This window comes from Callithrix jacchus, chromosome 22 (assembly GCF_049354715.1).
Source record: "Callithrix jacchus isolate 240 chromosome 22, calJac240_pri, whole genome shotgun sequence".
Classification (NCBI taxonomy): Eukaryota; Metazoa; Chordata; class Mammalia; order Primates; family Cebidae; genus Callithrix; species Callithrix jacchus.
The window spans coordinates 17,266,215-17,286,106 of record NC_133523.1 but is presented as its reverse complement, the minus strand read 5'-3'; the positions used below and the strand labels follow the sequence as shown (position 1 = coordinate 17,286,106).

Genomic DNA, 19,892 nt, shown 5'->3' with positions numbered 1-19,892 from the left:
TCGCACCACTGCACTCCAGCCTGGGCGATAGAGTGAGACTCCGTCTCAAAAAAAAAAGTGCCAGGGCAAGTTCAGTGGTTCACACTTGTAATCCCAGCATTTTGGGAGGTCAAGGAGGGAAGATTACTTGAGGCCAGGAATTCAAGACCAGCCTGGAAAATGTAGCAAGATGCTGTCTCTACAAAAAAACAAAAACCACCGTTTTTAAAATTTATCCAGGTGTGGTGGCGCACACCTGTAGTCCCAGCTACTTGGGAGGCAGGAGGAATGCCTGAACACAGGGGTTTGAGGTTGCAGTGAGCCATGATCCGGCCACTGCAATCCAGCCTGGGTAACAGAGAGAGATGCTGTCTCAAAAAACAAGAGAAGGCTGAGCACAGAGAAGATGGGAGAGTAAAGAGTAAGAAGTTACCTGTAGGCTTGGCAGGGGTACCTGTTCATTTCCTTGAATGTTTGCAGGTACTACCACAACAGGCAAAAGTATACCCTCCAATGTCTGAGAAGATGACTTCATGAACATTTTTTTTTTTTTCCTGAGACAGAGTTTCACTCTTATTGCCCAGGCTGTAGTGCAATGATGCGATCTCAGCTCACTGCAACCTCTGCCTTCCGGGTTCAAGTGATTCTCCTGCCTCAGCCTCTGGATTACAGGTGTGCACCACCACACCCAGCTAATTTTTGTATTTTTAGTAGAGTCGGGGTTTCACCATGTTGGGCAGGCTGGTCTCGAACTCCTGACCTCAGATGATCCGCCTGCCTTAGCCTCTCAATGTGCTGGAATTACAGGCATGCAACACCACGCCCAGCTGAAACAACTTCATTTCTAAGTACTCAGAAGATCAGGTAACCCTGGGAGTGTGTCTGACGGGGAATGGGATCCTGTGTGGCTTCCTGATCAGGAGGAGTGCTGAGATCTGGAGGAGGAATTATGAAAGGAGAGTGGTAACAGTCGTACCGTCAGCACTGAGGGCCGCATGCAGGAAGACGTAGCTGGTGACAGGAACTTAGGCTGTGACAGCTCACACCAGGGGGGTTCCAAGAAAGGGCCAGGTCTCTTTCTAGCTCCGTGGTAACTGACTGCACCTCCCTCCAGCAGGGCCCCCAGCCCACCTTCTGGATTGCTTGGCCTAAGGATGGAGGAAGCCACTGCTAGGGGTCCTTTTTCCTTTTTAGTAATGGTGTCTTTTTATTGATAACTTCCCAACAGCATCTGTAAACATCGGGTACAAAAATATCCCATTAAATTCTTTCCCGAGTGGCTCCATTTGCTCCGTGGAGGCCCTCAGAGAGGCCTGCTGGGCCCTCAGGTTCCACACCTCTGTTCTGAGACACAGGCCACAGCATGCTCAGGGCTGAATGGATGGCCCGCCAGCCTTCGTCTTGAGCCTTCGACCTATCTCAGAAACCTCTTTACAATACCGAGGAGAAAGTATTTGATACTTTTACAGAGGAAGGGGCAGGAAAAGCAGAATTAGTGGGTGCAGGGGTGAGCGGGATGAACTCACACGAGACCATGCTTGTGCGCCTCAAGGAAGTCCCGACTAGGGGTGGGGGACATCTGGCTCTGGTCTCTGGGAACCTTTTTAAGCATTATTCAGAGCAGCTCAGCTCTGGAAAAATTCCCATGCCCAGCCCCACAACTCCTGCTGTGCCCTGGCATGGCAGAGGGGTCTTGCAGAGGAGATGTGTTCTGAGGAAGGAAGGAGCCAGAATGAAAGACCCCCCTCAGTAATCCACACCCTTTGAGAGAGCCCTGTCCCCCTAGGAGCCCTGGGTGACAGAATGGGGCAGCAAAGGCACCCTGGATGACAGAACAAGGCAGGGTCACCTGCTGCCACCTTGTATGCTGCTGCCCTGAGACCCTCAAGGCACCAAGCAGCAGGGCTACTCGCCCATCTCCTCATCATCTGTCTGGCTGCGCCCATTGATGGCTGGGGAGCCAGGCCGGACATGGGATAGGTCTTCAAAGCCGGGGCTCAGGGAAGGTGAGACGGTGTCAGGGCTGGTGTCACAGGAGTCCGTGCTCTGCTCTGAGGTGGCGATGGTGGTCGTGGTGCTGGGTGGGATGGGGTCTTCATCCTCATCCTCCAGGAAGGATGCCTCCGGGATGTCTGGGGAAAGGAGGCCCAAGAGTTGGTTTTGTCACCTTGCCAAGCACTGTGACGTAGGACTTACTGTCCGTGTGACCCCTGATGGCTCCCCCACCCCATGGGGTATGACTTGGCCCATTTTTTCGGTGGGGGGGAGGATGCAGTTTTGCTCTTGTTGCCCAGGCTGGAGTGCTGTGGTGCCATCTCAGCTTACCGCAACCTCCACCTCCCAGGTTCAATCAATTCTCCTGCCTCAGCCTCCCGAGTAGCTGGGATTACAGGTGTGCCCCACCATGCCTCGCTAATTTTGTATTTTTAATAGAGACAAAGATTCCCCATGTCGGTCAGTCTGGTCTCAAACTCCCAACCTCAGGTGATCCCCCTGTCTTGGCCTCTCAAAGTGATGGGATTACAGGTGTGACCCACCGTGCCCTGCCAACTTAGCCCATTTTACAGAGGAGGGAACTGAGGCTGAGGCAGGAAAGAGCCTTCAAGGTGAGGTGAGGAGGGGACACAGGCTCTGGGGATGGGCCTATAGGAGCCCTGAGGGCGAGCCTGGCTCACTGTGCTACCTGGGCCAGGACCTGACCTCCCCTCAGCCCGGCTCCCTGCTCTATAAACTGCTGCTGGAGACCCTGGGATGGAGAGCTGTCGGCCTTTTCAACAGATGGGTAAACCAGGGCTCAACCTGCAGAGCCCTTTAAGTTTCCCTCTCCATGAAATGGGGATACTCACAGCCCCTACCTCATGGCAGGCTGATAGGGGCTCAGAGTGCCCACAGGGACAAGGATTGTCATGCTGCTTAACCACAGTCCCCGGTGCGGCTTCCCCACAGGGCATAGACCCCAGTCCTAGCACCCACTCTGCAAGCTGCCGAAAGGACCAGGCCAGCATCCCTACCCCTGCCGTCACCCCCGCCCCAGGTCTCCCCAGGCTCACTGCTCATTATAGCCTAGTCTCAGTATCAGCCCCCAAGGTGGCCTTCCAGAAGCTCCCACTGGGCGGAGGGCACGACATGCTCACGTGCAGGAGCCCTGGCAACACTTACGGCTGAAGGCCTCTGGGTGCTGCCGGGCCAGTTTTCCTTTCAGTGTCCTGCAGGGGAGAGAAGGCACACGGGCTTAACCTGCTGAGCAGGCAGGCTGGGCCTGGCGCCAGCCAAGAGCCCTGCTGCCAGCTGAGGGCAAGGGGAGTTGGGAGTGAGAACCCCCACACTGTTAATCACCTCACATCTTCACTCTCTCTAGGTGCTCGGCCCAGCAGCCATGGCCCTGGCAGTCACCTACCAGCCGGCCTCCAGCCCCAGCTTAGGCCCCAACCCCCAACAAGTTAGAGTCTGGATGCTCTGAGCATAGGCACTGGCTGGGGGTGCCCTGCAAGGCCTCTTCTTATGTGTGGCCTCTGCTACTCAGATAGCTTTTTTTTTTTTTTTTGAGCTGGAGACCCCCTCTGTTGCCCAGGCTGGAGTGCAATTGAGCAATCTCAGCTCCCTGAAACCTCCGCCTCCCAGGTCCAAGGAATTCTCCTGCCTCAGCCTCCCAAGTAGCTGGGATTATAGGTGTGCGCCACCCTGCCCAGCTAATGTTTGTATTTTTAGTAGAGACAGGGTTTCACTATGTTGGTCAGGCTGGTCTCAAACTCCTGACCTCACGATCACCCACCTTGGCCTCCCAAAGTGCTGGGATTACAGGCGTGAGCCACTGCGCCGAGCCATTCCTGCCTTTTCATTATGTGTCTAGCACTATGTTACATTTTTGAAAACTAAACAGCCGGGTGCGGTGGCTCAAGCCTGTAATCCCAGCACTTTGGGAGGCCGAGGTGGGTGGATCACGAGGTCAAGAGATGGAGACCATCCTGGTCAACATGGTGAAACCCCGTCTCTACTAAAAATACAAAAAATTAGCTGGGCATGGTGGTGCGTGCCTGTAATCCCAGCTACTCAGGAGGCTGAGGCAGGAGAATTGCCTGAATCCAGGAGGCGGAGGTTGCGGTGAGCCGAGATCACCATTGCACTCCAGCCTGGGTAACAAGAGTGAAACTCCGTCTCTCAAAAAAAAAAAAAAAAAAAAAAAAAGAAAACTAAACTTTGAGGTTGGGCGTGATGGCTCACACCTCTGATTTCAGCACTTTGGAAGGTCGAGGTAGATAGATCACCTGAGGCCGGGAGTTACAGATGAGCCTGGCCGACATGGCGAAACCCTGTCTCTAGTAAAAAATACAAAAATTAGGCCAGGTGTGATGGCTTACACCTGTAATCCCAACACTGGGAGTCCGAGGTGGATGGATCACCTGAGGCCAGAAATTCAAAATGAGCCTGGCCAACATGGTGAAACCCTTTATTTAAAAAAATACATAAATTAGGCTGGGCACAATGGCTCACACCTGTAATCCCAGCACTTTGGGAGGCTGAAGTGGGTGAACTGCCTGAGATCAGAAGTTCGAGACCAGCCTGGGCAACACGGTGAAACCCATCTCTACTAAAATACAAAAAATCAGCTGGGCGTGGCAGCACGCGCCTGTAGTCCCAGCTACTTGGGAGGCTGAGGCAGAAGAACTGCTTGAACCAGGGAGGTGGAGGTTGCAGTGAGCTGAGATTGTCCCACTGAACTCCAGCCTGGGCAACAGAGCAAGATTCTATCTAAAAAATAAAAATAAAAAAATAATTAGCAGGGCACGGTGGGGCACACTTGTAATTCCAGCTACTCGGGAGACTGAGGCACAAGAATCATTTGAACCCAGGAGGCAGAGGTTGCAGTGAGCTTAAGATCACGCCACTGTACTCCAGCTGGGTCCAGAGATCAAGACTGTCTCAATCAATTAATCAATCAGTAAATTTACTTCAAGATTTTATCCCAGGGCTGGAACAGTTCCAGACACTTAAGTGCGCTATGAAGCCTTGTAAAACAAACAAATCTTCCCTGGGGAAGATGGGGAGATGGAGGCAGAGGGCAGCTGGGGCCGAGCACCCACCTGATCCGGCGGAAGATGCTGTCCAGGTCCCGTTTCATCTCTACCAGGGTCCTGGTGTGGTGCAGGAAGCGCTCGCTCATCTGCTGCAGACGGGCGCTGGACAGGTTATTGAAGTTCAGCAGCATCTCATTGGTCTTTTCAAAGCGGTCCAGCCTGAGGGTGGAGAGAGGGCATGAGCTCCTCTGCCAAGCTTCAGGGCCCTGCCTGACCTGGCCCAACTGACTGTTCATGCCAAGCCCTTGCCTGCCTCACAACCTTTGTATGGGCTGTTTGCTTATCATGCAGAGTTCTACCTATTTGTTGAGCCACTTAGCAAACTCCTGTTCAACCTTCAAAACCCTACTCAGGTGTGTCCTTCTCACGCTTTGTCTAACTCTTCCTTCAATCATACTCTCTTTAACTCCATTAGCCCCAGGTTGTTCCTCTGGCCCATCCCTGACACCATAGGGACAGGAAGGTCTGTCTCTGGCTTTGTCCTCCCTCAGTCTGGAAGTTCCCCAGAGCCAGGTCTGAATCTGACCTAAAGAAACAGGAGGCTGGGCTCAGTGGCTCAGGCCTACAATCCCAACACTTGGGGAGGCCGAGGCGGGCAGATCACGAGGTCAGGAGATCGAGACCATCCTGGCCAATGTGGTGAAACTCTATCTCTACTAAAAATACAAAAAAATTAGCTGGGCATGGTGGCGCATGCACACACCTGTAGCCCTAGCTACTAGGGAGGCTGAGATGGGAGAATTGCTTGAACCCAGAAGGCGGAGATTACAGTGAGCCGAGATCATGACACTGCACTACAGCCTGTGCAACAGTGAAAGACTCCGTCTCAAAAAAAAAAAAAAAAGAAAGAAACAGGAGACCAGCACACCAGCATTTGGGAGGTTGAGGCAGGCAAATCACTTAAGGTCTAGCCAACATGGTGAAATCCCATCTCTACTAAAAAAATCAGCTGGGCATGGTGGCAGGTGCCGGTAATCCCAGCTACTCGGGAGGCTGAGGCAGGAGAATCACTTGAACCCAGGAGGCAGATGTTGCAGTAAGCAGAGATTGCACTACTGCACTCCAGTCTGGGCAACGGAGTGAGAGTCTGTTTTAAAAAAAGAGCCAGGCACGGTGGCTCACGCCCGTAATCCCAGCACTCTGGGAGGCGGGTGGATCACGAGGTCAGGAGTTCAAGACCAGCCTGGCCAAGATGTTGAAACCCCATCTCTACTAAAAATACAAAAATTAGCTGGGCACGGTAGCACATGCCTGTAATCCCAGCTACTCGGGAGGCTGAGGCAAGAGAATTGCTTGAACCTGGGAGGCGGATGTTGCAGTGAGCCGAGATCGCATCATTGCACTCCAGCCTGGGTGACAGAGTGAGACTCTGTCTCAAAAAAAAAAAAAAAAAAAGGCCAGGCGCAGTGGCTCACACCTGTAATCCCAGCACTTTGGGAGGCCGAAGCGGGTGGATCACGAGGTCAAGAGATCAAGACCATCCTGGTCAACATGGTGAAACCCTGTCTCTACTAAAAATACAAAAAATTAGCTAGGCACGGTGGCGCGTGCCTGTAATCCCAGCTACTCGGGAGGCTGAGGCAGGAGAACTGTCTGAACCCAGGAGGCGGAGGTTGCAGTGAGCCGAGATCGCGCCATTGCACTCCAGCCTAGGTAACAAGAGCGTAACTCCGTCTCAAAAAATAAATAAATAATATAAAAAAAGAAAGAAACCAGGAGAGAGACAGATACTGTGGAGCCTCAGAGCCAGCCGCTCTGGGCCTCAGAGAAAAGGTAAGAAAATCGAGATCGATCTAAGATGGCGACTGTCGAACCGGAAACCACCCCTACTCCTAATCCCCCGGCTACAGAAGAGGAAAAACCAGAATCTAATCAGGAGGTCGCTAATCCAGAACACTATATTAAACATCCTCTGCAGAACAGATGGGCACCCTGGTTTTTTAAAAATGATAAAAGCAAAACTTGGCAAGCAAACCTACGGCTGATCTCTAAGTTTGATACTGTTGAAGACTTTTGGGCTCTGTACAACCATATCCAGTTGTCTAGTAATTTAATGCCTGGCTGTGACTACTCACTTTTTAAGGATGGTATTGAGCCTATGTGGGAAGATGAGAAAAACAAACGGGGAGGACGATGGCTAATTACATTGAACAAACAGCAGAGACGAAGTGACCTCGATCGCTTTTGGCTAGAGACACTGCTGTGCCTTATTGGAGAATCTTTTGATGACTACAGTGACGATGTATGTGGCGCTGTTGTTAATGTTAGAGCTAAAGGAGATAAGATAGCAATATGAACTACTGAATGTGAAAACAGAGAAGCTGTTACACATATAGGGAGGGTATACAAGGAAAGGTTAGGACTTCCTCCAAAGAGAGTGATTGGTTATCAGTCCCATGCAGACACAGCTACTAAGAGCGGCTCCACCACTAAAAATAGGTGTGTTGTTTAAGAAGACACCTTCTGAGTATTCTCATAGGAGACTGCGTCAAGCAATCGAGATTTGGGAGCTGAACCAAAGCCTCTTCAAAAAGCAGAGTGGACTGCATTTAAATTTGATTTCCATCTAAATGTTGCTGAGATATAAGAGAAGTCTCATTTGCCTTTGTCTTGTACTTCTGTGTTCATATATATATATATATTTTTTTTGGCTAGAGTGTCCACTATCCCAATCAAAGATTTACAGTACACATCCCCAGAATCCATAAATGTGTTCCTGGCCCACTCTGTAATAGTTCAGTAGAATTACCATTAATTACATACATTTTACCTATCCACAATATTCAAAAAACAACTTGGCATTTCTCTACTTTACAGGAAAAAAATTCTGTTGATGTTCTATTGTATGCAGGAGCATATTTTGCTGTTTTGAAAGATTATGATGCATACAGTTTTCTAGCAATTTTCTTTGTTTCTTTTTACAGCATTGTCTTTGCTGTACTCTTGCTGATGGCTGCTAGATTTTAATTTATTTGTTTCCCTACTTGATAATATTAGTGATTCTGATTTCAGTTTTTCATTTGTTTTGCTTCTGTTTTTTTCCTCATGTAATACTGGTGAAGGATCCAGGAATATGACACAAAGGTGGAATAAACATTAATTTTGTGCATTCTTTGGTAATTTTTTTGGTTTTTTTTGTAACTACAAAGCTTTGCTACAAATATATGCATTTCATTCAAATCAGTGATCTAAGTTTGTGTGATTTCCTAAACATAATTGTGGATTATAAAAAATGTAACATCATAATTACATTCCTAACTAGAATTAGTATGTCTGTTTTTGTATCTTTATGCTGTATTTTAACACTTTGTATTACTTAGGTTATTTTGCTTTGGTTAAAAATGGCTCAAGTAGAAAAGCAGTCCCATTCATATTAAGACAGTGTAAAAAACTGTAAATAAAATGTGTACAGTTGAAAAAAAAAAAAAAAAGAAAAGAAAATCAGGTGTGTGCTGTGTCATGGAGGCTGGGAAGAGCCTTGGCTCAGACACACAGAAACAGAGCTGTGGGGAGGCTGTGCTTCCACTCCAAGACTGTATCAGCCCAATGGCGTCCAGTCTTTCCATTTCCCTGGCCCATGTTGGAAGAATTGTTTTGAGCCACACATAAAATACACTAACAATAGACAGCTTATGAGCTAAGAAAGAGGCTGGGCACGGTGGCTCACGCCTATAATCCCAGCACTTTGGGAGGCTGAGGCGGGCGGATCACCTGAGGTCTGGAGTTCGAGACCAACCTGACCAATATGGTGAAACCCCCATCTCTACTAAATATAAAAAATCAGCTGGGTGTGGTGGCGCATGCCTGTAATCCCAGCTCCTTGGGAGGCTGAGGCAGGAGAGTCGCTTGAATCTGGGAGGCAGAGGTTGCAGTGAACTGAGACTGCACCATTGTACTCCAGGCTGGGCAACAAGAATGAGGCTCCATCTCAAAATAATAAATAAATAAAAGATTGCTTAAGAAAGAAAGAGGAAAAAAAAACAAAAAAATCTCGTAATGTTTTAGGAAAGTTTAGAAATTTATGTTGGGTCACATTCAAAGGGCTGGGCAGACTTCATATCAGCCTTTCTCCCCCACAGGGCAGGGCTTCAGCGGCCACAGCACCAAACCCCAGTGAGGACAAGAGGCCTTTCTATCCCCTCCAAGAGACGTGGGCATTGTGCAAACAGCGTGGGCTCTGGCAGACCACTCCTTCAACAGGAAGTCGGCACACCAGCTCCTTAAAACCCGCATAAAGGCCAGGCGTCGTGGCTCATGCCTGTAATCCTAGCACTTTGGAAGGCCAAGGCCGGTGGATCACCTGAAGCCAGGAGTTCAAGACCAGCCTGACCAACATGATGAAACCCCGTCTCTACTAAAAGTACAAAAATTAGCTGTGCATGATGATACAGGCCTATAATCCCACCTACTGGGGAGGCTGAGGCAGGAGAATCGCTTGAACCCGGGAGGCGGAGTTTTCAGTGAGCCAAGATGGCGCCACTTCACACCAGCCTGGGCAACAAGTGTAAAACTCTGTCTCAAAAAAAAAGAAACCCAAAAAACCCCCATATATGGCTCCTCGGGTCCCTCAACTATCCCTCCCCTAGGCCTTAGGACAGGAGCCCCTGCGGCCCCCGCCCAACCATCCGCAGCTGCAAAACCTCCCCGAAGCCCTGCTTCCTGTGCCAAGGCCTCGCCTCCGGGCTGGGAAGGAATTTACTTTGGAGCCAGCCGCAGACTTGCTCATTTCCTTCGTTTTATCACCAGTGTGGGCCCCGGGTAGGGGCAGGAAAGACAAAAATGTTGGCGAGCCCGTGGATTCCTTCCCACGCGCAGGTCCCCCGGCCACCACTCACATGTTCTTCTGGGCCAGAATGATGGCGTTGACGTCATCTGTGTTCACCATGCTCAGAATGCGGCCGCAGAAGACCCTTGAGGCCGATTCCGGGAGGTCCATCTCTTCCTCCTCCTCCACTGCCTGAAATGTACAAGCAAAGCATGGTCTGCACCCATCACCAGGGGAGGTGGGACCAAGAAGCCAGGCTGGGACCCTTATGGGCTGGGATCTAACCCACACGTGGTATCCTACAGTGCGGACGTGTGACCCTGGCTCAGTCATGCCACCTGAACCTTAAGTTTGCCACCCCAGGAATGTGGAGGTATTGGGCAAACTACAAGAGGTTGTATTTGGAAACCGCACCCAAACACATTCAAATCCCATCACCTCCCACTTCCATGAGCCCAAGGCCACAGGCACCTTTCACCAGCACAGAACTGCCAGCTTCCCCTCTCACCCCCTGCTTTACACCTGCCACCCTCACAAGCTGAACGTGTGTGGCTGCCTCGGCAAATTGTCACCTCCATGTCTCCTCTCCCAAGAGGTCCTTGAGGACTACCCCTATTCCGGTCATTCTTACCACTTCTCTTACTACTTTATCTTGGTTTTGTCTTGTTTTGGTTTTTGAGATGGAGTTTTGCTCTTGTCACCCAGGCTGGAGTACAGTGGCCCAATCTCAGCTCACTGCAACCTCCGCCTCCCAGGATCAAGCAATTCTCCTGCCTCAACCTCCTAAGTAGCTGGGATTACAGACGCCCACCACCTTGCCTGGCTAATTTTTTATATTTTTAGTAGAGACACGGTTTCACCATGTTGGCCATTGGCCAGTCTGGTCTTGAACTCCTGACCTCAGGTGATCCACCTGCCGCAGCCTCCCAAAGTGCTAAGCCACTGCGCCCAGCCTACTTTACTGTTTTTGTTTGTTAAGAGACAAGGTCTCACTATGTTGCCTAGGCTGGTCTTAAATTCCTAGGCTCACACAACCCTCTCGCTTCGGCCTCCCAAAGTGCTGGGATTACAGGCATGAGCCACTGTACCCAGCCAGTTTTAACTGTTTCACTGGTTCACCTCTTCATGAAATTATCCTAGGATCAGGTGACCCCTTTGCTTGTCACCCCCCACAACAATGTAAGCTCCAAAAGAGCAGAGGCCTGTCTGTCACCAGAGTCTGACCCAGAGTCTAGCTCACAGCAAGGCACTGCCAGAATCTTGTGGGGAAGGCCAACAGAACTTTTCAAACAGCTCTGACATGACACTTTTATTAGCAAATTAAAGCCAAGAATTGCAGGCATTCACAGCCAAGCTGTGGGCCCCAGCAACCCAGATGGCCGTGTGGTTCCCAGTTTTGCAGGCACAGATGACCGTAATGGCAGGCAGGGGCTTCCAGGAGCAAGTAGAGTAGGAGGGGCTACAGCACTGGCCCTCCTAGGGAGTTCAGGAAGAATCCAGACTCTTGATGTAGCTTGGCTCTGAGGTTCACACTTCAATAGCCAAGAAACAGAGAGAACCACTTCTACTGGCTCAGAAGGGCTTGCAGAGGCCGGGCACAGTGGCTCACGCCTGTAATCCCAGCACTCTGGGAGGCCGACGCTGGTGGACTGCTTGAGGTCAGGAGTTCAAAACAGCCTGGCCAACATGGTGAAACCCCGTATCTACTAAAAATACAAAAAAAATTAGCCAGGTGTGGCCAGGCGCGACGGCTCACGCCTGTAATCCCAATGCTTTGGGAGGCCAAGACAGGTGGATCAAGAGATCAAGACCATCCTTGCCAATATGGTGAAACCCCGTCTCTACTAAAAATACAAAAATTAGCTGGGCATGGTGGCACGTGCCTGTAATCCCAGCTACTTGGGAGGCCGAGGCAGAATCGCTTGAACCAGGGAGTCGGAGGTTGCAGTGAGCCAAGATTGTGCCACTGCATTCCAGCCTGGAAATAAAAAATAAAAATTAGCCGGGCATGGTGACGGGCACCTGTACTCCCAGTTACTCGGGTAGGCTGAAGCATGAGAGGAGAGGCTGAGGGCAGAGGAGAGGAGCTGAGATTGAGGGAGGAGAATCGCTTGAACCTAGGAGGCAGAGGCTGCAGTGATCTGAGACTACGCCACTGCACTCCAGCCTAGGCAAGTGCGAGACTCGGTCTCAAAAAAAAAAGAGTTGGCCAGGTACAATAGCTAACGCCTGTGATCCCAGCACTTTGGGAGGTTGAGGCAAGGTCAGGCGTTCAAGACCAGCTTGGCCAACATGGTGAAACCCCGTCTCTACTAAAAATACAAAAATTAGCTGGGTGTGCTGGCAGGCGCCTGTAATCCCAGCTGCTCAGGAGGCTGAGGCAGGAAAATCACCTGAACCCAGGAGGTGGAGGTTGCAGTGAGCCGAGACCACACCATTGCACTCCAGCTGGGGCAACAGAGATTCCATTCCCCCCAAAAATAAAGGGTTTCAGAGCTCACTTAACCTACTCTCCTATTTATTCAAGCTCATACATACTAACTGCTATCCTTATTTATAGATGAGAAAATGGAGGATCAGGGACACTAAAGAACTGGGACACTGTCACAATCCCAGCAGTGAACCTAAGTCACAACAAATGTCCACAGCCCAGAGGTCTCACAAATGTGTGGATCTTAACAGATGCACAATATCTAGCAGTGACAGGACAGTGGCTTCTTACAGCAGCTGATTTCTGTATGACCTCTGAAGGATTTTTTTTTTCTAGGAAATTGACTCATTGACAAATGTTAGCAATGAATACTTTTTCCCAAAATATCATGGAGGCCAAGGGTATCTCTTTGTGATCTGAATCTGGCTGGCCAGTGGTTTGCAGCACCTTCTAGAAATACAATGCCACACCCAGTGAAACCCCCCTCCAATAATTACTATGGTTATTGAACTCCTGTGACATGCCAGGCAGAGACACCCACAGTCCCCACATTCCCAAAGAAGCATGCTCTTGTATAAAGAGGATACCTGGACTGGGTGCTCACGCCTGTAATCCCAGCACTTTGGGAGGCTGAAGCTGGCAGAGCACCTGAGGTCAGGAGTTTAAGACCAGCCTGGCCAACATGGTAAAACTCCCGTCTCTACTAAAAATACAAAAATTAGCCAGGTATGATGGCAGGCACCTATAGTCCCAGCAACTCAGGAGGCTGAGGCAGGAGAATTGCTTGAACTCTGGAAACAGAGATTGTAGTGAGCTGAGATCAAGTCACTGCATTCCAGCCTGGGCAACAAAGGGAGACTCCATCTCAATTAAAAAAAAAAAAAAGCTGGGTGCGGTGGCTCACGCCTGTAATCCCAGCACTTTGGGAGGCCGAGGCGGGTGGATCACAAGGTCAAGAGATCGAGACCATCCTGGTTAACATGGTGAAACCCCATCTCTACTAAAAAGTACAAAAAATTAGCTGCGCATGGTGGCGCGTGCCTGTACTCCCAGTTACTCAGGAGGCTGAGGCAGAAGAATTGCCTGAACCCAGGAGGCAGAGGTTGTGGTGAGCCAAGATCACGCCATTGCACTCCAGCCTGGGTAACAAGAGCGAAATTCCGTCTCAAAAAAAAAAAAAAGGTGGGGCGCAGTAGCTCACGCCTGTAATCCCAGCACTTTGGGAGGCCGGATCATGAGGTCAAGAGATTGACTTCAGATCACGGATTGATCCAAGGTCAAGAGATTGATCACGGATCACTTTGGGAGGCGGGTGGATCACAAGGTCAAGAGATTGAGACCATCCTGGCCAACATGGTGAAACCCAGTCTCTACTAAAAATATAAAAATTAGCTAGGCATGGTGGCGTGTACCTGTAGTCCCAGCTACTCGGGAGGCTGAGGCAGGAGAATTGCTTGAACCTGAGAGGCGGAGGTTGCAGTGAGCCAAGATCATGCCACTGCACTCCAGCCTGACACCTGGCGACAGGGCAAAACTCTGTCTCAAAAAAAAAAAAAAAAAAAAAAGACACCTGGAAAGGAAGGAAGCCCGTAGCTAGTGGCAGTGGGACACAGTTACTGGGACCTTCTGGGATACACCCCTACTTCAAAACAGAAATCTTTCCTGTCTCTGACTCCCAGATGTGAGGGCTGATTTATGGCACCTCCCTCTTGTTCCCCCTGCAGTTTCCTCTCCCAAGAAGCCTTCCCTGATTACTGCTAGTCTGGCCCACCTAGTGAAATTGACCAAGCAAGGGCTCTGATCCCAACTCCAAATGTGGATTTATTGAAGAAACGTAGGCTGTTTAACCTTAGGAGAGCCACTTCACCCTTCTGAATCAGTTTTTTCAACCATAAAATGGGAAAAGGGTGGAATGAAGATCTCACAGTGCTGTCTGTGAGAATTGAAACCAACGGTGATAACGAGTGGAGCTCAGAACGGGCTGTTTTTCCAAGAGGAGTGTGAAGGAGTACCGGGACAGGGCCCAGGAGTCAACATTTAGAGAGCATCCCAAGGGCTTCTAAGAATATATTATGGACAGACACTTGTAGAGCACTTCATTTAATCCTCAATCACCGTTATGAGGCAGACGCAATCACCTACGAGGGAAACTGAGGCTCACAAGAGTGGGCGCAGTTGCCAAAACTCACACGGAGAGGCAGAGCAGGACAACGGTTCTATCCAGATTATTTAACATAATTTAACTCCGCCATCCAAGCTCTGAAAAACCCCAAGTGGGGAGGAGCTCAGATATCCCCTCACGCCCCGTCACCTACAATGCGGGGAAACTGAGGCACAAGCCGGGCAACGCCCAGCTCCAGGTTACACGGCACACCCAGAACACAGGCGGCCCCACTTCCTATTTCTATACACCTGATCCGGATCCAGATCCAGCCCGCGGCGCCGCAGGTGTATCCATTGCGCAGACGGGGAAACTGAGGCCTGTGCGCAGCAGGAGTGACCAGATGTGGCCAGCGGCGCACCCCACCCCACCGCAGCCCGGGGGCCGCGCCCGACCCGGCCCGGTTCCCCGCGGCCCTGAAGTCCCCAGCCCCACCCCAAACTCGGCCCCGGCGTCGGTAGCGGCGGCACCTGCACATCTGGCGGCCTCGCTCGCGCTTCCGGGATGGCGCCCGCGCCGGCGCAACGTCACCACGCACCGATCGTGCGAGCGCGCGTGGCGGCGACGTATCCTGGAACCCCTTGCGTGCTTGGAGTCACGACAGGAAAGGGCGGAGCTTAGACGCAGCTTCAGCTCGCGGGTGGTCACAATGAATAGCCAATCAAGCAGTTCGGCTTGCGCCTGCGTATTTTCCGAAACCCCGGGTTCAGAGCAGCCTGGCAGAGGGAACGCTCAAAGAAGAGTTCCATCTTATAGATGGTGTGACTGAGGGCCCAGAGCGGCAACAGTCCCCAAGATCGTAAATGCTCCAGTGGTCTGTGGCCAAACCAGACCCGCGTGTCCTGCTTTCCAGGCAGGGAATCAGCAGAGCTGAGGTGGTGCCGGTGCTACGGCACCTCAGCCTAAGAGACAAGAGCGAAACTCCATAAGAAAAAGGATTTCCGGCCGGGCGCGGTGGCTCGCGCTTGTAATCCCAGCACTTTGGGAGGCCGAGGCGGTCAGATCACCTGAGGTTGGGAGTTCAAGACCAGCCTGACTGACATGGAGAAACCCCGCCTCTAAAAAACTAAAAGAAAAAAAGGAAAAGGATTTCCATTTGCATTTAGTCATGTCTCCTTAGTCTCTTACCCAATCCACCATTTGTGTCAGGTTCTCCACGTCTTTCATGATCTTAATGATTTTTGTTTGTTCGTTTGGTTTGTTTGTTTTTAAGATGAAGTTTCAGCCGGGCGCGGTGGCTCACGCCTATAATCCCAGCACTTTGGGAGGCCGAGGCGGGTGGATCATGAGGTCAAGAGATCGAGACCATCCTGGTCAACATGGTGAAACCCCGTCTCTACTAAAAATACAAAAATTAGCTGGGCATGGTGGCGTGTGCCTGTAATCCCAGCTACTCGGGAGGCTGAGGCAGGAAAACTGCCTGAACCCAGGAGGCGGAGGTTGCGGTGAGCCGAGATCGCGCCATTGCACTCCAGTCTGGGTAACAACAGCGAAACTCCGTCTCAAAATAAATAAATAAATAATTTTAAAAATAACAATAAAAAATAGGATCTCGCCGGTGCCATGGCTCACGCCTCTAATGCCAGCATTTTGGTAGGCCCAGTCTGGCGGATCACGAGGTCAGGAGTTCAAGACCAGTCTGACCAACATAATGAAACCCTGTCTCTACTAAAAATACAAAAATTATTTGTATTTTTTGTATTTTTAGTAAAGACAGGGTTTCATTATGATGTGGTGGTGTGCGCCTGTAATCCCAGGTACTTGGGAGGCTGAGGCAGGAGAATCTCGTGAACCTGTGAGGTTCACGAGAACCTCACAAGAGCGAAACTCCGTCTCAAAACAAAAAAGAAAAAAATAAAATGGGCCCGTGGCCCCATCTATGGTCCCAGCTGCTCAGGAGGCTGATTTGGGAGGATTGCTTGAGCCCAGGAGGCAGAAGTTGCAGTGAGCCAGGGTCCCACTCCAGCCTGGGCAACAGAGTGAGACCCAGTCTCAAAAAACAAACAGCGCCTCCCCCCCCCCGCCAAAAAAAAAAAGAAAAGAAAAAAAAACCAACAAAACATCACTATGAACTGTATTTATTTTATTCTATTCTATGGGTTATAATTGATTATTTCTTTTTCTGCCCCTTTAAATGCCTGTGTCCTTTTTTTTCGAGATGAAGTTTTGCTCTTGTTGCCCAGGTTGGAGTACAGTGACGCGATCTTGGCTCACTGCAACCTCCGCCTCCCGGGTTCAAGTAATTCTCCTGCCTCAGCCTTCCGAGTAGCTGGGATTACAGGCATGTGCCACCACGCCCGGCTAATTTTGTATTTTCAGTAGAGACAGGGTTTCTCCACGTTCTTCAGGCTGGTCTCAAACTCCTGACCTCTGGTGATCTGCCTGCCTCGGCCTCCCAAAGTGTTGGGATTACAGGCATGAGCCACCGTGCCCAGCCACCTGTGTTCTTTGAATAGGTCCCCACCATTCTCAGAGCATTATTTATCTTGGGCACCACAACATAATTCAATGCTGTGGAAAATTCCTGGAATCAGCCATTTCTCCAAGGAACCTGGTTTCCTTGCTTAAAGAGTAGGATTAAGAAACCAAGATCAGGCCAGGTGCGGTGGCTCACATGTTAGTCCTAGCACTTTGGGAAACTGAGGTGGGTGGATCACCTGAGGTCAGCAGTTTGAGACCAGCCCAGCCAATATGATGAAACCCCGTCTCTATTAAAAACACAAAAAATTAGCCAGGCGTGGTGGTGGGCGCCTGTAATCCTAGCTACTGGGGAGGCTGAGGCAGGAGAATCACTTGGACCAGGGAGGCAGAGGTTGCATTGAGCTGAAATCATATCACTGTACTCCAGCCTGGACAACAAAAGCGAGACTGTCTGAAAAAAGAACAGAAAAAAGAAACAGAGAGTGAGAGAGAGGGAGGGAGGGAAGGAAAGGAAAGGAAAAAAGAGAGAAATCGGCCAGTTACAGTGGCTCATGCCTGTAAATCGGCCAGTGTCTCGAAAAAGGAAGAAAGGAAAGAAAGTGAGAGAGAAAGAAACTAAGAAAGAAAGGGAGAGGGAGGGAGGGAGGGAGGAAGGAAAAGAAAAAGAGAGAAATCAGCCAGTCACAGTGGCTCACACCTGTAATCCAAGCACTTTGGGAGACCAAGGTGGGCGGATCATAGGGTCAGGAGTTCAAGACCAACCTGGCCAGCATGGTGAAAACCCGTCTCTACTAAAAACGAATACAAAAATTTAGCTGGGCTTGGTGGCGCTGTAGTCCCAGCTACTCCGGAGCCTGAAGCAGGAGAATCACTTGAAACTGGGAGGCAGGATCCGAGTCATGGCACCAATAAAAATGAAAAAAAAAATTAAAAAATGATTTTTCTCCAGACACTGACAAAAATTAAAAAAAAAAAAAAGAAAGAAACTGGGAGGCAGAGGTTGCAATGAGCCAAGATGGTGCCACTGCACTCCAGCCTGGGCTACAAAGAGATACTCTGTCTCAAAAAAAAAAAAGAAAAGAAAGGCCAGTGCAGTGGCTCACACCTGTAATCCTAGCACTTAGGGAATCTGAGGCAGGCTGATTGCCTGAGCTCAGGAGTTTGTGACCAGCCAGGCAACACATGAAACCACATCTCCACTAAAATAAAAAAAATTACCAGGGCATGGCGGCATGCTCCTGTACTTCCAGCTATTCCACTCGGGAGGCTGAAGCAGAATTGCTTGAACTCCAAAAAAAAAAAAAAAAAAGAAACCAAGACCTCAGTGCTGAATGTGCTCATTGCTGCTGGGGTGTCACTGCTTCTAGAGCCACCATCAGCAGGCACAGCTAAACAATAAGCCAGGCTTGGTGGCACAAACCTGTAGTCTCAGCTCCTCAGAAGGATGAGGTGGGAGGATCACTTAAACCCAGGAGCCGCAGTGAGCTGTGATCAAGCCACTGCACTCCAGACTCGGAGACAGAGAGACCCATTCTGCAAATAAATACAAATCATGAAGCTGGGTGCAATGGTTCATGCCTGTAATCCCAGCACTTTGGGAGGCCAAGGCAGACAGTTTGAGACCAGACTGGGAAACACCGCAAAAGTCTGTCTCTACACGAAATACAAACGTGGCCAGTCTTGGTGGCTCACGCCTGTAATCCTAGCACTTTGGGAAACGGAGGTGGGTGGCTCACCTGAGGTCAGGAGTTCGAGACCAGCCTGGCCAACATGGTGAAACCCTGTGTCTACTGAAAATACAAAAATTAGCTAGGTGCAGTGGCACATGCCTGTTATCCCCACTACTCGTGAGGCTGAGGCAGGAGAATTGCTTGAACCCGGGAGGCAGAGGCTGCAGTGAGCCGAGATCGTGTCATTGCATTCCAGCTAAGCAATAGAACAAGACTCTGTTTAAAAAAAAAAAAAGTAGCTGGGCATGGTGGCACATGCTGTAGTCCCAGCTACTCCGGAGGCTGAGGTGGGACGATCACCAGAGTCCCAGAGGTGGAGGCTGCAGTGAGCCATGATTACACCTCTACACTCCAGCCAGGCAACAGAGCAACACTCTGTCTCAAAAAAATAAAAAATAAAAACCAAGAATTCACAAAGAGATGAGGATGCCTTTTTTTTTTTCCTTGAGACAGAGTCTTGCTGGAGTTCAGTAGCACGATCTTGGCTCACTGCAACCTCTGCCTCCCTGGTTCAAGTGATTCTCCTGCCTCAGCCTCCCGAGTGGCTGGGACTACAGGCACGTGCCAGCACGCCCAGCTAATTTTTGTATTTTTAGTAGAGATGGGATTTCACCATGTTGGCCAGGACAGTCTCAATCTCCTGATCCAATGATCCACCTGCCTCAGCCTCCCAAAATGTGCAATCTCGGTTCACTGCATCCTCTGCCTCCCTGGTTCAAGCAATTCTTCTGCCTCAGCCTTCGGAATAGCTGGGATTACAGGCATCCACCACCATGCCCAGCTAATATTTGCATTTTTAGTAGAGACAGGGTTTCACCATGTTGGCCAGGAAGGTCTCAATCTCCTGACCTTGCAATCCACCCTCCTTGACCTCCCAAAGTGCTGGGATTACAGGCATAAGCCGCTGAGCCTGGCTGAGGATGCCTTTTTTAAGAGAGATAATCTAAGTTAAATGTATGAACAAAATGAGGTGAATAATAATTGTTTCATAAATGTTTGCTTTTGAGAAACTTGTCATTAGGTTTAAAAAAATAAAATTAAGGCTGGGCACGGTGGCTCACGCCTATAATCCCAGCACTTTGGGAGGCCGAGGCGGGTGGATCACAAGGTCAAGAGATCGAGACCATCCTGGTCAACATGGTGAAACCCTGTCTCTACTAAAAATACAAAAATTAGCTGGGCACGGTGGCATGCACCTGTGTCCCACCTACTCAGGAGGCTGAGGCAGGAGAACTGCCTGAACCCAGGAGGTGAAGGTTGCAGTGAGCCGAGATCGCGCCATTGCACTCCAGCCTGGGTAACAAGAGTGAAACTCCGTCTCAATAAATAA

The 19,892-nt window shown here is 50.1% G+C and overlaps 1 protein-coding gene and 1 pseudogene across 3 annotated transcripts; one reads left to right on the top strand and one right to left on the bottom strand.

Annotated features, from left to right (window-relative positions):
* Window positions 1-1,159: 1,159 nt before the first annotated feature.
* On the bottom strand, window positions 1,160-14,926 carry KXD1 (KxDL motif containing 1). Of its 3 annotated transcripts, none has more exons than XM_078361839.1 (5): window positions 14,663-14,926; window positions 9,890-10,011; window positions 5,061-5,213; window positions 3,139-3,185; window positions 1,160-2,111 (listed from the first exon to the last, which is right to left on the bottom strand). In XM_078361839.1, exons 2-5 carry the CDS (start codon window positions 9,988-9,990, stop codon window positions 1,885-1,887), a joined length of 528 nt encoding a protein of 175 aa, XP_078217965.1. In that variant the 5' UTR covers window positions 9,991-10,011; window positions 14,663-14,926; the 3' UTR covers window positions 1,160-1,884. The 3 variants fall into 3 exon arrangements, with proteins under 3 accessions (XP_078217965.1, XP_054106722.1, XP_002761956.1); XM_054250747.2 differs by having other exon boundaries at window positions 14,847-14,926; XM_002761910.6 differs by having other exon boundaries at window positions 14,882-14,926.
* LOC100414017 (eukaryotic translation initiation factor 4E pseudogene) lies at window positions 6,840-8,495 on the top strand (annotated as a pseudogene).
* Window positions 14,927-19,892: the final 4,966 nt, after the last annotated feature.

Excerpts from the sequence above, each read along its gene's own strand:
- KXD1 (XM_078361839.1), bottom strand. The coding sequence starts at position 9,990 with ATGGACCTCCCGGAATCGGCCTCAAGGGTCTTCTGCGGCCGCATTCTG. Across the intron at positions 5,214-9,889 it reads ATTCTGGCCCAGAAGAACAT|GCTGGACCGCTTTGAAAAGA; the intron begins GTGAGTGGTGGC and ends CTCCACCCTCAG. Across the intron at positions 2,112-3,138 it reads GCACCCAGAGGCCTTCAGCC|ACATCCCGGAGGCATCCTTC; the intron begins GTAAGTGTTGCC and ends TCCTTTCCCCAG.